Source organism: Oncorhynchus gorbuscha, linkage group LG26 (genome assembly GCF_021184085.1).
Source record: "Oncorhynchus gorbuscha isolate QuinsamMale2020 ecotype Even-year linkage group LG26, OgorEven_v1.0, whole genome shotgun sequence".
Taxonomy (NCBI): Eukaryota; Metazoa; Chordata; class Actinopteri; order Salmoniformes; family Salmonidae; genus Oncorhynchus; species Oncorhynchus gorbuscha.
Window position 1 is genome coordinate 36206341 of NC_060198.1, and position 17345 is coordinate 36223685.

General features: G+C 45.4%; 1 protein-coding gene across 2 annotated transcripts; it reads right to left on the reverse strand.

Moving 5' to 3' along the window:
• Positions 1-15874, reverse strand: zgc:171844 (uncharacterized protein LOC100151763 homolog). Of its 2 annotated transcripts, none has more exons than XM_046329945.1 (6): positions 15620-15874; positions 5627-5747; positions 3133-3206; positions 1847-1961; positions 776-846; positions 1-617 (listed from the first exon to the last, which is right to left on the reverse strand). In XM_046329945.1, exons 1-6 carry the CDS (start codon positions 15696-15698, stop codon positions 496-498), a joined length of 582 nt encoding a protein of 193 aa, XP_046185901.1. In that variant the 5' UTR covers positions 15699-15874; the 3' UTR covers positions 1-495. The 2 variants fall into 2 exon arrangements, with proteins under 2 accessions (XP_046185901.1, XP_046185900.1); XM_046329944.1 differs by having other exon boundaries at positions 5627-5750.
• Between the last annotated feature and the right edge of the window lie 1471 nt (positions 15875-17345).

Consider the following 17345-nt stretch of genomic DNA (forward strand, 5'->3'; position numbering starts at 1 on the left):
GCCTATTTGACTCAGTCATATATATGACATATCTATAGCCTATTTGACTCAGTCATATATATGACATATCTATAGCCTATTTGACTCAGTCATATATATGACATATCTATAGCCTATTTGACTCAGTCATATATATGACATATCTATAGCCTATTTGACTCAGTCATATATATGACATATCTATAGCCTATTTGACTCAGTCATATATATGACATATCTATAGCCTATTTGACTCAGTCATATATATGACATATATATATTACAGAATGTAAAAATTTGCTGAAATCTAAAGTTGTTTTTTTACAATTCTCAAAATGCACTAAATTGGTGCAATGACCCAGCAATACATTAATTGATGGGAACACAGTCCCAACCGTCACTGTACATATGTTTAGGGTTATAGTCAAAGTATGAGAGCTCTGTCTGCCCACTCAACACAAATAACCCCATCCAGAAACCAACAACGTCTCTCCGTCTCTCCACAGGGCTGGGAGTCTACATGACAGAGCATGTGAAGCCGCAGCACTCCTTCAGAAGGGTGAGACCAGTTTTGGTGACGAAGGGAGTGGACGAAGTCTGCTGGGCTTTGGAGGTCATCCTTAGGTCCTCTGTGACATCTGGGGAAAAAAGAGACATCATTATCATCATCATCACCATTGTTAATGTTATCATATTTGAACTTGGTTCATTCAATGCGTCTTGGACTAACTGCACATAAGGAAGCTTCATATTAGAGCCTTGACTAACAGCACTATGGTAACACATTTGCACATACCTTTTTTCTTTGAGGTCTTTGAGAATTTAGACTGCAAGAAATCAGCCATTTCTTTGTCCTCCTCTATCTCCCTGTTGAAGGAGATTTAGTGGTATGAGCACAGTTAACAAAGGGTAAAATCTTCCTATAGCTTTACATTTACATTTACATTTAAGTCATTTAGCAGACGCTCTTATCCAGAGCGACTTTCACAGCCCCTGTTGCCATAAAACACAGTCATACATAAGCACGCACACACACACACACACACACACACACACACACACACACACACACACACACACACACACACACACACACACACACACACACACACACACACACACACACGCACGCACGCACGCACGCACGCACGCACGCACGCACGCACGCACGCACGCACGCACGCACGCACACACACACACACACACACAAACACAACAAATAACCAACCAAACAACTGGATAGAGACAGAGGCATAAAAGAACACCTCTGACATTTGTTCATATGTGTGGATGGTGTGAATTCACTTTAACAATGCATCATTTTCTCTTCATGATTTTCTACTGTCAACATCACTTTACTGTAAATTATTAAGTATCTGCTTCCCACGTATCACCCACCTTTCTGAGAGCTGTCAAAAGTGTCACTCAGACTTGTAGTCAGAGAAGCAGGGATGCCTGACATGCAAGACAGCTAATTTAGCGCTGTAAACACATGCAATGTGGAAGGGGCTTGCTTCCTCCGTGTGACTCACTGTTATTTACACTAAATATACACTGAGCAACACACAACGCTCAGCCCAGCTTCTAGAGAGAATACAATACTCTATAAACCACAGAAGTGAAAAATACCCTTTTAAATCCACCTCAACAGATCGATCGTGTGGGTTTAATTCACATTGACAGCGACATGGAAGAATGTTCCCCAACTGGCTCAGATACAGTATGGCTCAGAGGTGACAATGACTGTGTCACCAATATTAATAGTCACTAGATGCTACTTCGGCAACATGGATAGCTACGGTAGCCCTTGCCTTTCAGAACATGATGGCCCAAACCTCCTTGCCTTTAAGATCATGGCAGCACTCACCTGAGCCTCTCAAACTCCACGTCATCCACCAGGAAGTCCCTGGTCTCCACCAGCTTGTGGATCTGCTGCAGCAACTCCTCCTCCCTCTGCCGGTCCTCGTTGGATTTGTCTGTGTCTGGAGTCATACAGACAGTCTAGTCATGGAGTGGTCATACAGCAGTCACAGACAGTTCATATAGTAATCATAGATGTTAGGAAACATTAAGCATTGATACAGCTCCAGTTCAAGATTAAGAACCAGGCTGTCACGCCTTGGTCATTGTATTTTGTGTTTTTGTTATATGTTTGGGTGGCCAGGGTGTGACATGGGTTTATATGTTGTTTTCGTATTGGGGTTTGTAGTATTTGGGATCGCGGCTAATTAGGGGTGTTGTATAGGCTTGGCTGCCTGAGGCGATTCTCAATCAGAGTCAGGTGATCCTCGTTGTCTCTGATTGGGAACCGTATTTAGGGAGCCATAGTTTCGCTTTGTATTTCATGGGTGTTTGTACCTGTCTCTGTGTTGTAGTCACCAGATAGGCTGTAATTAGTTTCACGTTCCGTTCTGTTGTTTTTGTATTTAGTTTAAGTTATTTCATGTACCGCGATTCATTTCATTAAAGTCATGAGTAACCAACACGCTGCATTTCGGTCCGACTCTCTTTCTTCAACAGACGAACGCCGTTACACAGGCAAATGAATCTTAGGCTGATGGATCTGTAACCACCAGATGACTGTGCATGGTGTTCCTGTTATAATACTGAGAAAGTGGCGTGGATAGCATTACCACTGGATCTAACCTACCAAATGTGAGATAAACCAGAGAGAGGCTGGGGCTGAAACATTGAAATGATAAGCTGAGATAATGAGGACGTTGTGCTCCAAATCTTCTGCTTGTCTGTCCTGCAAATCTTTTATTATTAGTTTTCCTAGAGCACTAGCTGGACCATAAGCCCTTTTGATGCAGATATTTCCTCATTTTCTGGCAAAGCGAGTGTGTGCTCTCTATAATGTGAATTGAACACCTCACCTCACACAGAGAGAGAGTCACCTCACATAAAAAATATGCCATCTAGAAACCAAAAGGGTTTGAAGAACCCTTTTTGGTTCCAGATAGAACCCTTTTGGTCACAGGTGTAATAACCCTTTTGTGTTCCATGTAGAACATTTTCCACAGAGGGTTCTACTTGGAAATCAAAACGGTTATACCTGGAACCAAAAAGGCTTCTACCTGGAACCAAAAAGGGTTCTCTTAAGGGAACAGTCAAAGAACCTTTTTGGAACACTTTCTTCTAAGAGTAGCCTACCTGAAACAGACACCAGCTTCTGAAGTTCTTTTTTCAGCCGTGTGATTTCCTTGCAAAGCTGAATGTCGTCCATCCTGAGGGGGGAAAAAATGGAGGAATCTATTTCATTCTCAATCATAAACCACATTGATATACTTCAAAGGCAATCTTTCTTCACAGCCGTTTAGTATGACCCAGAGGAAGAGAACCCAGGACGAGGTGAGAATCGGATCCTGTCACATATCGACTGTCAATACAGTGGCTGTTCTTCTCCCTGTACTACACTTAGTCTGACACTCAGCAATCAATCCTAATTGCTCTTATTGACAGAACAATTGAAGCCCATATAGAATGCTACAATACAGAGGACGGAGAGATTGTAGTCTTAAAGATACAATGATGCTGGCTCCAGTGTTGAGTGGTCTCTCTGAAGACACTGTGGCTTGCATGTATAACCCACACGAGGGTTAACACTTAATAAGTAATAAGGGTTGTGACATAGAGGACCTTCTGATGTGATCACCCTTCCCCTGGGACCACAATGTGCCAGACAACCCTGGAGTTGTCCTGTCTACTGAGGCATAACTTTCCTGAAGCTCTCAGCTTCTGCAATGACTCCTCCATTAGAACGTGGTGAATATAACAACAGCGAATTATAGCGATTAAAAAAGAATTGCTGCCGACTGAAAAAACTGCCTGACAGGCAGAGCTAGGAGACTGGGAGAGATACTCTCGATGAGTGTGGAGATAATTACTTTGATTTAAAAATACAATTTTGTGACTCCACAAGCGATTTGAACATAGTACATTTAAATGGACAAATACATAGTAGAATGTAACGCTATAGAATTTAAGCGATTTCCCATTTCAGATTGGTAAACATAGACATGATAGCAATAACCATATTAGCCTATCCTACAGACAGAAACCACTTCAGTGGAAATGGCAAACTAAATTAGCTTTCTCCTCTTCCCAGGTGGACTGAAATTATTGTTGCCTGAGGGTTTATTAGCTGAATTAACTCGGATGCCACAGGGCCTCTGAGAATGAGTCACTCCCCATCTATCTGAGCTGCAGCTGCATCATATCTCATTTCACTAATTGACTCAGGTAGGGAGGTTTAAGTAAACAATACACTGGTCAGACACTGAGGCTCTGGATAACTGGGCTTTTCCATCAGACAATAAGAGGAAAATGAACTCCTAGATAAACATGCCCCAAGCCCTTTAAACACAGGAAATGTGTTATTATTTTCAAGCCACTTCATAGGAGTGACCAATACAGTACCTGCATCACAGCTTATTTGCATAGATATTGTGTACGTGCTTTAATATGGATTCCCTTTGTATTGCTCTGTCATTGTGTCTGAAGCTGCATCCCAACATTACACGTTCACAATAAAGCACCTCGTGGGGCCTACAGCATTAAAGAATACACACTGAACTGCATACACCGAATGCACTGCATGCAAATGAGAGTTCTCATTTAATTCCATATGTAAACCGTGTCATGTTGTTAGTTTTTAATTTCACTTCCACCTAAGTAGATAAGGAAACAAGCTACTTTACACATCAGAAACCTAACAGTAATTACCTTTCCACATGAACAAAGGTATTATGCTATCACTGTTCAGTTTCTCTCTGTTAGAGCTGTGGTCAGCCTTGAAAAGACCTTGAGCTCTGCAGCGACTGGCGTCAATATGCTCCTGTCCCTGGAGATGAAAGACGAGGAATCACAGATACAGTAAGAAGTGAGAAAAGCTCTCTGTGCCGCTGTGCTCATCTACTTAATGGGGAGCGGAAGTGCGCTTGTTTACCAGGCCAATAGTGATTATTGTTAGTGTAGAGCAGGGTTAGTGTTCAGTAATCATACTGATTCTCACAGAAATCCAATAGGATGTTTTACTTTGATTAAAGGGTTTCCTATATGTAAGCTCCAACCCAGAAAGTTAAGGTCTTGAGGAGGAACAGTGAGAATGTAGCCTACTGTACGCATCGGTGCACATCTCCCCAGAAACTGGACCTTCCCATACCCAGCATCATTATCTTTTCTCTGAGTCTCTCCCCTCTTTCCCCTGCACATGTCACAATAATGAAGAAGAAACATTACAGACAAGGGGATCGGACAGAGAGGAGTATAAAACCGTCTGTTCTTAGAACAAAGTGCATGTGCAGTGTTGAGACAAGTGTACGAGCTGAGCTGGTAGACTAATAGGACAGCAAGCTGCTGTCCTCTACACAGTATTCGCCTTCATGCACAATCTCTCGATGCTGTCATATGTGGAGCGTCACCAAGTCTGAGGGGATCAACCCTAAATGAGCCCTGTGAAAACCTGCTACAGTTCAACACCAACCCATTCCACAAGGAGCCAGGGCATGGATGTTATGTGTGACTGAAAAGGCCCAACATGAGTATCCTGTTCTTCTACCTCATACTAGAGGGCTTTGATAAATCACCAAAAGAGTCCGAAACTGAGTGTTGGTATGATTGGATAGTTATTTAAAAAAATGCTCACATGTATCTTAGTTCGGATTCCCTCCGTACTAGAACATCACGTATCCTCTCGATTCTGAAAAGCTCCCCTTCGATGTGATCTATTGTGATGGTGGAGTCCGCCATTGAGACAATGTCTTCCTCTGCTGGAAGGGAAACAAGAAAACAAAGATACACTGTATATAAAAACATTGGCAGTAGAATGGCCCAGTGAGCTCAGTGCTCAGTGACTTACAACGTGGCACCGTCATAGGATGCCACTTTTCCAACAAGTTTCCAACAAGTCAGTTCGTCAAATTTCTGCCCTGCTAGAGCTGCTCCGGTCAACTGTAAGTGCTGTTATTGTGAAGTGGAAACGTCTAGGAGCAACAACGCCTCAGCCGCGAAGTGGTAGGCCACACAGGCTTACAGAACAGGACCGGCGAGTGCTGAAGCTCATAACGCGCAGAAATCGTCTGCCCTCGGTTGCAACACTCACTACCGAGTTCCAAACTGCCTCTGGAAACAACGTCAGCACAATAACTGTTCGTTGGGATCTTCATGATATGGGGTTTCATGGCTGAGCAGCCGCACACAAGCCTAAGATCACCGTGTGCAATGCCAAGCATCGGCTGGAGTGGTGTAAAGCTCGCTGCCATTGGACTCTGGAGCAGTGGAAACGAGTTCTCGGAAGTGATGAATCACGCTTCACCATCTGGTAGTCTGACGGACAAAACTGGGTTTGGCGGATGCCAGGAGAACGCTACCTGCTCCAATGCATAGTTCCAACTGTAAACTTTGGTGGAGGTGGAATAATGTGTCTGTGGCTGTTTCTTCATGGTTCAGCTAAGCTCCTTAGTTCCAGTGAAGGGAAATCTTAATGCTACAGCATACAATGACATTATCGATGATTCTGTGCTTTCAACTTTATGGCAACAGTTTGGGGAAGACCCTTTCCTGTTTCAGAGTGATGTCCATACAGAAATGGTTTGTTGAGGTGTGGAAGAACTTGACTGGCCTACACAGAGCCCTGACCTCAACCCCATCAAACAGGCCTAATCAGCCAAAAATCAGTGCTCGACCTCACTAATGCTCTTGTGGCTGAATGGAAGCAAGACCCTGCAACAGTGTTCCAACATCTAGTGGAAAGCCTTCCCAGAATAGTGGAGGCTGTTATAGCAGCAAAGGGGGACCAACTCCATATTAATGAGATGGAATGGAATGAGATGTCGACCAGCTGTCCACATACTTTTGGTCATTTAGTGTATTAGCAAGTTATTCTACTGCTACATTGACATAGTACTGTGCATCAGCACAAAAATGGGAACAAATGACTGCTTATTCTGCTTGCGCCACCTATCCTAACACAACATGATCGTGTCATAGAAGTTTCATTTGTCACATGCACAAGTACAGTGAGATGCTTAACTTGCAAACCCTACCCAACAGTGAAGTATTCAATATCAAAATAGTATAACTAAGAAAAAACTCAATCAAAACATGAGAAAAAAAAGCTATATACAAGGTCAGTGCCAGCACCAAATGTACAATGTACAGGGATACTGGAGTATTGAGGTAGATATGTACATGTAGGCAGAGATTATGAGAAAGTGACTGGTGACCAGGGTAAATAATAATAATAATAACAACAACAATAGTAAAAAGTATGGCAGCAACATAAGTGGTGGGTGGGTGGGTGCATGGTGGTGAGTGTGTCTTCAGCCTGCCTTAATTACAGCATGTGTGCAGCACGCTTCCTGGGTTTCCTCCCCCAGTGGGACAGCATGGAGGGAACGTGCCTTTCTGAGTGGCACACTGCCAGGCTGGGCAGAGACTCAGTGGTGCTGAGATTGGGATGGCATGACGGCAGCTCTCGCTAAACAGTTGAATTCGGGATATTGATACATGTCTGAGTTTCATGAACAATGAGAAATAATCTCAGACAATGAGAAAGAAGACAGAATCAGTGACAATTAAAGTAGGAAAGAGATGCTGAGCACCCATGAACTAGTACATTTCTAGAATCTATAATGAACTGGTTAAGGTCATCAGTTGAGTAGTCAGTACTCGTGCAGTCTCATTAACATTTCCTAATTTGGCAGTGGTGCCAGGAGGGGGCCGGTCTGTTTCATTGGTCATAGTCTGTGAAGCTCTGTGATTGCTATCCGTGAGGAGATCCTAGTTTCCCAAGATGATATGACACACGGAATATAATTTCCATTATAGTCATCTCAACCTGCAGTGGCTTAGAACTGTCAAACACTATACATACGTAAACAATGCATAACCAACTGGTGCATGAACGTATATTGGGCAACTACAACAATAAATCATTTGGAATTAGGACTAGTTTACAATAACTGATAATCATGTAGATCCTCTTCATTTGGTCTAGAAATGCTCCATCCTACAACAGACGATGGGTTGGATAATTGGAATAAACCATCCATTGCTCAGTGTAAAGCTCTACAGACGTGCGCTACTGTTATGCAGGTGAATGAGGACCCAAAAGCGACTTGGCGAAAACGGAGTCTTTATTCCAGTAAAGGAAATATGCAATACTCCTAGACAAATCGGAGCGGTAAACAAAGCATAAAAAACAATTCCACTCGTAATGACGAGGACAGACTGGAGACTCGACCATAAACTGTAGGTTGCCTCGGGAAGGCACTGACCGTAGCAGACTCAGACACCTGCTCACCACGCAGCATCTGAGGGAAACACGACACGACAGGGCGAGACAAGGACACAGCACGGTGAACAATATACAAGGATCCGACAGGACAGAAACGGAAGACAAGGGGAGAAATAGGGACTCTAATCAGAGGGCAAGATACGGAACAGGTGTGAAAAGATTAGATGATTGATTAGGGGAATAGGAACAGCTGGGAGCAGGAACGGAACGATAGAGAGAAGAGAGAGAGGGAGGGAGAGAGAAAAAAGGGAACGAACCTAAAAAGACCAGCAGGGGGAAAACGAACAGAAGGGAAAGCAAAATGACAAGACAATATAAGACAAAACATGACAGTACCCCCCCCACTCACCGAGCGCCTCCTGGCGCACTCGAGGAGGAATCCTGGCGGCAACGGAGGAAATCATCAATCAGCGAACGGTCCAGCACGTCCCGAGACGGGACCCAACTCCTCTCCTCAGGACCGTAACCCTCCCAATCCACTAAGTATTGGTGACCCCGTCCCCGAGAACGCATGTCCATGATCCTACGTACCTTGTAAATAGGTGCGCTCTCGACAAGGACGGGAGGGGGGGAGGGAAGACGAACGGGGGTGCGAAGAAAGGGCTTGACACAGGAGACATGGAAGACAGGATGGACGCGACGAAGATGTCGCGGAAGAAGCAGTCGCACAGCGACAGGATTGACGACCTGGGAGACACGGAACGGACCAATGAACCGCGGAGTCAACTTACGAGAAGCTGTCGTAAGAGGAAGGTTGCGAGTGGAAAGCCACACTCTCTGGCCGCAACAATACCTAGGACTCTTAATCCTACGTTTATTGGCGGCTCTCACAGTCTGTGCCCTGTAACGGCAAAGTGCAGACCTCACCCTCCTCCAGGTGCGCTCACAACGTTGGACAAACGCTTGAGCGGAGGGAACGCTGGACTCGGCAAGCTGGGATGAGAACAGAGGAGGCTGGTAACCCAGACTACTCTGAAACGGAGATAACCCGGTAGCAGACGAAGGAAGCGAGTTGTGAGCGTATTCTGCCCAGGGGAGCTGTTCTGCCCAAGACGCAGGGTTTCTGAAAGAAAGGCTGCGTAGTATGCGACCAATCGTCTGATTGGCCCTCTCTGCTTGACCGTTAGACTGGGGATGAAACCCGGAAGAGAGACTGACGGATGCACCAATCAAACGACAGAACTCCCTCCAAAACTGTGACGTGAATTGCGGGCCTCTGTCTGAAACGGCGTCTAACGGGAGGCCATGAATTCTGAACACATTCTCGATGATGATTTGTGCCGTCTCCCTTAGCGGAAGGAAGTTTAGCGAGGGGAATGAAATGTGCCGCCTTAGAGAACCTATCAACAACCGTAAGAATCACAGTCTTCCCCGCAGACAAAGGCAGACCGGTAATGAAGTCTAGGGCGATGTGAGACCATGGTCGAGAAGGAATGGGAAGCGGTCTGAGACGACCGGCAGGAGGAGAGTTACCTGACTTAGTCTGCGCGCAGTCCGAACAAGCAGCCACGAAACGGCGCGTGTCACGCTCCTGAGTAGGCCACCAAAAGCGCTGGCGAATAGAAGCAAGAGTACCTCGAACGCCGGGATGACCAGCTAACTTGGCAGAGTGAGCCCACTGAAGAACAGCCAGACGAGGAGAAACAGGAACGAAAAGAAGGTTACTAGGACAAGCGCGCGGCGACGCAGTGTGCGTGAGTGCTTGCTTAACCTGTCTTTCAATTCCCCAGACTGTCAACCCGACAACACGCCCATAAGGAAGAATCCCCTCGGGATCAGTAGAAGCCACAGAAGAACTAAAAAGACGGGATAAGGCATCAGGCTTGGTGTTCTTACTACCCGGACGGTAAGAAATCACAAACTCGAAACGAGCGAAAAACAACGCCCAACGAGCTTGACGAGCATTAAGTCGTTTGGCAGAACGGATGTACTCAAGGTTCTTATGGTCTGTCCAAACAACAAAAGGAACGGTCGCCCCCTCCAACCACTGTCGCCATTCGCCTAGGGCTAAGCGGATGGCGAGCAGTTCGCGGTTACCCACATCATAGTTGCGTTCAGATGGCGACAGGCGATGAGAAAAATAAGCGCAAGGATGAACCTTATCGTCAGACTGGAAGCGCTGGGATAGAATGGCTCCCACGCCTACCTCTGAAGCGTCAACCTCGACAATAAATTGTCTAGTGACGTCAGGAGTAACGAGGATAGGAGCGGACGTAAAACGTTCTTTTAGAAGATCAAAAGCTCCCTGGGCGGAACCGGACCACTTAAAACACGTCTTGACAGAAGTAAGAGCTGTGAGAGGGGCAGCAACTTGACCGAAATTACGAATGAAACGCCGATAGAAATTAGCGAAACCTAGAAAGCGCTGCAACTCGACACGTGACCTTGGAACGGGCCACTCACTGACAGCTTGGACCTTAGCGGAATCCATCTGAATGCCTTCAGCGGAAATAACAGAACCGAGAAAAGTAACGGAGGAGACATGAAAAGAGCACTTATAATATAATAATAATATATGCCATTTAGCAGACGCTTTTATCCAAAGCGACTTACAGTCATGTGTGCATACATTCTACGTATGGGTGGTCCCGGGGATCGAACCCACTACCCTGGCGTTACAAGCGCCATGCTCTACCAACTGAGCTACACAGGCACTGGAGTACACGTCGAACGTGCTGAACATGAATCTCGAGTGACGGTGAAAAAATCAGGATATCGTCAAGGTAGACAAAAACAAAGATGTTCAGCATGTCTCTCAGAACATCATTAACTAATGCCTGAAAAACAGCTGGCGCATTGGCGAGACCAAACGGCAGAACCCGGTACTCAAAATGCCCTAACGGAGTGTTAAACGCCGTTTTCCACTCGTCCCCCTCTCTGATGCGCACAAGATGGTAAGCGTTACGAAGGTCCAACTTAGTAAAGCACCTGGCTCCCTGCAGAATCTCGAAGGCTGATGACATAAGGGGAAGCGGATAACGATTCTTAACCGTTATGTCATTCAGCCCTCGATAATCCACGCAGGGGCGCAGAGTACCGTCCTTCTTCTTAACAAAAAAAAACCCCGCCCCGGCCGGAGAGGAAGAAGGCACTACGGTACCGGCGTCAAGAGACACAGACAAATAATCCTCGAGAGCCTTACGTTCGGGAGCCGACAGAGAGTATAGTCTACCCCGAGGAGGAGTGGTCCCCGGAAGGAGATCAATACTACAATCATACGACCGGTGAGGAGGAAGGGAGTTGGCTCGGGACCGACAGAAGACCGTGCGCAGATCATGATATTCCTCCGGCACTCCTGTCAAATCGCCAGGTTCCTCCTGAGAAGTGGGGACAGAAGAAACGGGAGGGATAGCAGACATTAAACACTTCACATGACAAGAAACGTTCCAGGATAGGATAGAATTACTAGACCAATTAATAGAAGGATTATGACATACTAGCCAGGGATGACCCAAAACAACAGGTGTAAAAGGTGAACGAAAAATCAAAAAAGAAATAGTCTCACTGTGGTTACCAGATACTGTGAGGGTTAAAGGTAGTGTCTCATATCTGATACTGGGGAGATGACTACCATCTAAGGCGAACATGGGCGTAGGCTTGTCTAACTGTCTGAAAGGAATGTCATGTTTCCGAGCCCATGCTTCATCCATAAAACAACCCTCAGCCCCAGAGTCTATCAAGGCACTGCATGTAGCACCCGAACCGGTCCAGCGTAGATGGACCGACATAGTAGTACAGGATCTAGATGGAGAGACCTGAGTAGTAGCGCTCACCAGTAGCCCTCCGCTTACTGATGAGCTCTGGCTTTTACTGGACATGAATTGACAAAATGTCCAGCAAGTCCGCAATAGAGGCACAGGCGGTTGGTGATCCTCCGTTCCTCTCCTTAGTCGAGATGCGAATACCTCCCAGCTGCATGGGCTCAGTCTCTGAGCCAGAGGAGGGAGATGGTTGCGATGCGGAGCAGGGAAACACCGTTAACGCGAGCTCTCTTCCACGAGCTTGGTGACGAAGATCTACCCGTCGTTCTATGCGGATGGCGAGAGCAATCAAAGAGTCCACACTGGAAGGAACCTCCCGGGAGAGAATCTCATCTTTAACCACTGCGTGGAGTCCCTCCAGAAAACGAGTGAGCAGCGCCGGCTCGTTCCAGTCACTAGAGGCAGCAAGAGTGCGAAACTCTATAGAGTAATCCGTTATGGATCGATCACCTTGGCATAGGGAAGCCAGGGCCCTAGAAGCCTCCCTACCAAAAACTGAACGGTCAAAAACCCGAATCATCTCCTCTTTAAAGTTCTGGTAATTGTTAGAACAATCAGCCCTTGCCTCCCAGATAGCTGTGCCCCACTCTCGAGCCCGGCCAGTAAGGAGTGATATGACGTAAGCAACCCGAGCTCTCTCTCTAGAGTATGTGTTGGGTTGGAGAGAGAACACAATATCACACTGGGTGAGAAAGGAGCGGCACTCTGTGGGCTGCCCGGAGTAACAAGGTGGGTTATTAACCCTAGGTTCCGGAGGCTCGGCAGACCAGGAAGTAACAGGTGGCACGAGACGAAGACTCTGGAACTGTCCAGAGAGGTCGGAAACCTGAGCGGCCAGGTTCTCCACGGCATGACGAGCAGCAGACAATTCCTGCTCGTGTCTGCCGAGCATGGCTCCTTGGATCTCGACGGCAGTGTTACGAGCGTCTGTAGTCGCTGGGTCCATTCTTTTGTCGGATCCTTCTGTTATGCAGGTGAATGAGGACCCAAAAGCGACTTGGCGAAAACAGAGTCTTTATTCCAGTAAAGGAAATATGCAATACTCCTAGACAAATCGGAGCGGTAAACAAAGCATAAAAAACAATTCCACTCGTAATGACGAGGACAGACTGGAGACTCGACCATAAACTGTAGGTTGCCTCGGGAAGGCACTGACCGTAGCAGACTCAGACACCTGCTCACCACGCAGCATCTGAGGGAAACACGACACGACAGGGCGAGACAAGGACACAGCACGGTGAACAATATACAAGGATCCGACAGGACAGAAACGGAAGACAAGGGGAGAAATAGGGACTCTAATCAGAGGGCAAGATACGGAACAGGTGTGAAAAGATTAGATGATTGATTAGGGGAATAGGAACAGCTGGGAGCAGGAACGGAACGATAGAGAGATGAGAGAGAGGGAGGGAGAGAGAAAAAAGGGAACGAACCTAAAAAGACCAGCAGGGGGAAAACGAACAGAAGGGAAAGCAAAATGACAAGACAATATAAGACAATAATAATAATATAATATATGCCATTTAGCAGACGCTTTTATCCAAAGCGACTTAGAGTCATGTGTGCATACATTCTACGTATGGGTGGTCCCGGGGATCGAACCCACTACCCTGGCGTTACAAGCGCCATGCTCTACCAACTGAGCTACAGAAGGACCACTGACAAAACATGACAGCTACACTGGCTGGGGATGAGTGAAAGAACTGAGCATGATGGTGAGGGGAATTTGAGGCAGCTTGATGATGACAAATGACTCGGATCTCAGTTTTGGATTAAAAGGCTGAGATGTCCTTCTTTAGTCTAGGTGAATGCACCAATTTGTAAGTCGCTCTGGATAAGAGCGTCTGCTAAATGACTTAAATGTAAATGTTACAGAGGGGCTTTTCTGATCCAATGCTATTGTGTTCTTAGTTAACATTAGTTTAATGAGACAACTCAGGACACCTCCCATAGTGAACTGCCCTGAAGAGTCAACAACTCCCTCTGACCTCCAGGCGTCCAGGTAGACTCCTCACCACTATGTAATCCTGCAGCCCAGTAATGCATCATTGCTGTTCATCCTGCAGCCTCCTCACAGACCAGTTATAACTCCTCCAACAGTGCTGCAATTGGCTCTTAATTACTTCACCTTGTCAGAAAAGACAACATTAGGTGAAAACAGAGGCCAAATGACCAGGGATAACAAGGCTAATGCCATCTAACACACACATATCATCATTTACGTTTTAGCAGCTCCTGCTAGTTTTTTCCCCCAATGGATCTTCACTAATTACGCATTTTGAAGAAATCCTCAGTTCAAGCTTGACGTCTGTGTTTTGATCGTGGGTTGCCTGCTGTGTGTGCCTTTCCCCGGAGGCACTATTCTGCCCCTATTGTGAAAATTGTTTCTCACAATTGGATTTCAAAATGTCATTTTGGATTACCAGAGCTTTACCAGGGCTCTGTGTGTGGCTGGCTATACTCCGTTCCTGTTCACCTTTTTAGAGACTCATCACTGTCTCGCCCTGTGTCGCCTGTGAAGAGTCACAGCTAGAGGCAAAGGTGAGTCATATCCTCACACTGCACCTGTACAGACAGAGTAACACAATGAGTCAGAACAGCAGTTTCACGTCTTCTTTTAGGATACCAGTCCACTCTACTGAGCCCCTCTGCATACCGAAAACACTAAGAGGAAGTAAAACAAAGACTTCCTCAGCCTCAGTTCAAACACCCTGAATTTCCATCATTTTGCCTACTAATTCCAAGCAAAGTAGCTCTTTAGTTCGCCTTGCTGCCCCCAGCCTCCAGATGTCATTTTAAAGTGTACTCCCTGCCTCCTGCACGCTCTGTTCTATACCTTGTTGCACCAAGTTCTCTTTCAGAAAATAATTCTCACTCTCAGATCGATCTGTCCGTCCGTCCGTCCGTCCGTCCGTCCGTCCGTCCGTCCGTCCGTCCGTCCGTCCGTCCGTCCGTCCATCTATCTATCTATCTATCTATCTATCTATCTATCTATCTATCTATCTATCTATCTATCTATCTATCTATCTATCTATCTATCTATCTATCTATCTATCTATCTGTCTTCCCGTTATGGCTTTCACTCCTAAATGCAGTAACAGTATCCATGGTCTATGTTCATGTAATGATTCTACTAGTACAGAAGAAGAAAACAGACATTACACAAGAATATCAGATCACTACTCCATTCCACTCACCCATGAGTGTCATTAACCCAATCAAGTGTTTCATTTTATGATCAGCACACGGACCAGGGTAAGATTTTGAGCCTTATAGCCATTACGAATATGACAACAAGTGTATCTCATCTGAATTGAATGCAAGTATTCAATGTATACTTGGAGCTCATTTTGAGTATCAAATATAATCTTCATAAAGTCTTCAAATCACAAAACATATGAGATTTTTTGTAAAGAAAATAGACTTATTAAACGTTAAGATTTCAGCACCACGTTCTATCAAACTCAATTTATCCTCATGCAAAACAAACTCAGAGTAGAATAGATAAAAAGGCGGCCCGCATATATACAACTTTCTATGCTATGTACTGTATATAATTAAGCATTTTTCAAAGGCTCACCCTTCTTATCAGCTTTTCCATCCAATTTGCTTCGTTCCAAAGACCCATATTGTTTGGAGGATTTTCGCTCCTTTTCCATTTCTTCGGTTTGAACGACTTCAGGCTTGATAATGATAAATCAGTAGCAGATAAATACCCGTAGCCTACTTTAGCCTATTTGAAAATGTAATTACACGGCGCAGCCTATTTATTTACGTGGCCATAAGGAAACACCATCACCACGTGGAGAATACATGTTGAACGTCGGCTATGTATTTGCAGAATAGTGTGATTTCAGCACCACGGACACAGCTCGAGTCAAATGACTGAAGTTGAACGTGAAGCGCCACCTTGTGACTTGCAAAGGTAAGGTTAGGAGGGGATCAATATTCCCCCACCTCAAAAAAATGAAAGAATGAATAACATTCACAGTTTCCACCATTCATTTACATGCCGGATTGAGTTTATGCTGGAGCTGACATGATTTCATCCTGCAGGGCCCTTGAGGACTGACTGGTGAGGAGGGAGCAGATGCTGCTGTATTGGAAGCCTCATCGGTGTTCACTGAATGGGGCTGTCTGGTCTGGAGAGACTGGGCTGGTAGCAGGTGCTGCCTCTGGCCAGTAGGTGGAAGCACTCCAAGCCCAGGGCAACATCACTTACCCTATAAACTGATCCAGCAGCTGTGTACACACAGGGACTTCAGACTAAAGTCATCAGTAGAGAGCAGTATCCTATAGGTCTACAGTACACAGACAGATAAAACATATAAAAGAGTTCAGTCAATTTCATGAGGTGACATGTCACACCCCCCCCCCCCATTTTTTAAAATCTCTGGCTGATAAGGTGAGGATAGTGCGTGAGTAAGTCAACAGAATGAGGTGGACGTGAACAGGAGGACCACCGTCCGGCGCCTGCTCGGGCTGACAGCTCCTTTTCACTCAACTGACTGTTCTCCACAGTCATGAGTCATGACAGACAAGGCCAAATACAACGATTCAAGAGGAGTTCCACATACTGCTGACCTTTGCTTTGTTACATTAAGGCGTATTGATATTGACACAAGAGGCATTGGGTTTCCTGCTTGTGTTCTTTAAAAACACTACAAGACATTTTCTGATGTTTGACACTATGCTGTTGTGAGGTATTGACATATACTGTCCACTGCATTGACTTACAATGTATCAATAAACATCAGATAAACAAAATGTATTGTAATGCCAGGCATCAATATTTGAGAATGTCTTCAAGGCACAATAATACTAATCTTTTTATTGATATACTACTATTCATTGGACATGTATATCAACCACTGTATATAATGTACTGTTATATCCACTCCAAGCACATTAAATTAGACAAATGTTTCAGGGAGAGGTGCTAAACTATATTAGTGTCTCTGGCGGATATGCTGAAATAACAGTCAGGTCAAAATGGGCCAAGTCACCTGTGGTAAGTTTGGCAAACATCCTTTGAAATACAGGTTTAGCAAACACCATCTAACCTACAAGTTCAGCAACCAACCACAGATAGCTTCTAATACTTCCCCCACACAAGAGGCACTTCATGTTTAGTTGGGAAACTGACCCAAGGGGTGAGTTCTACTACAGTTGAACAAAACATAACATTTTCACAGTGGACTCAAGACAGTAAGTATCATTGTCATGTGAGAGCAGGCTAAACCACACATACAGGAGGAGTCTGTTAGTCCAGGGTTTTGTCTCGCCCAAAGACCACACCTGCACTC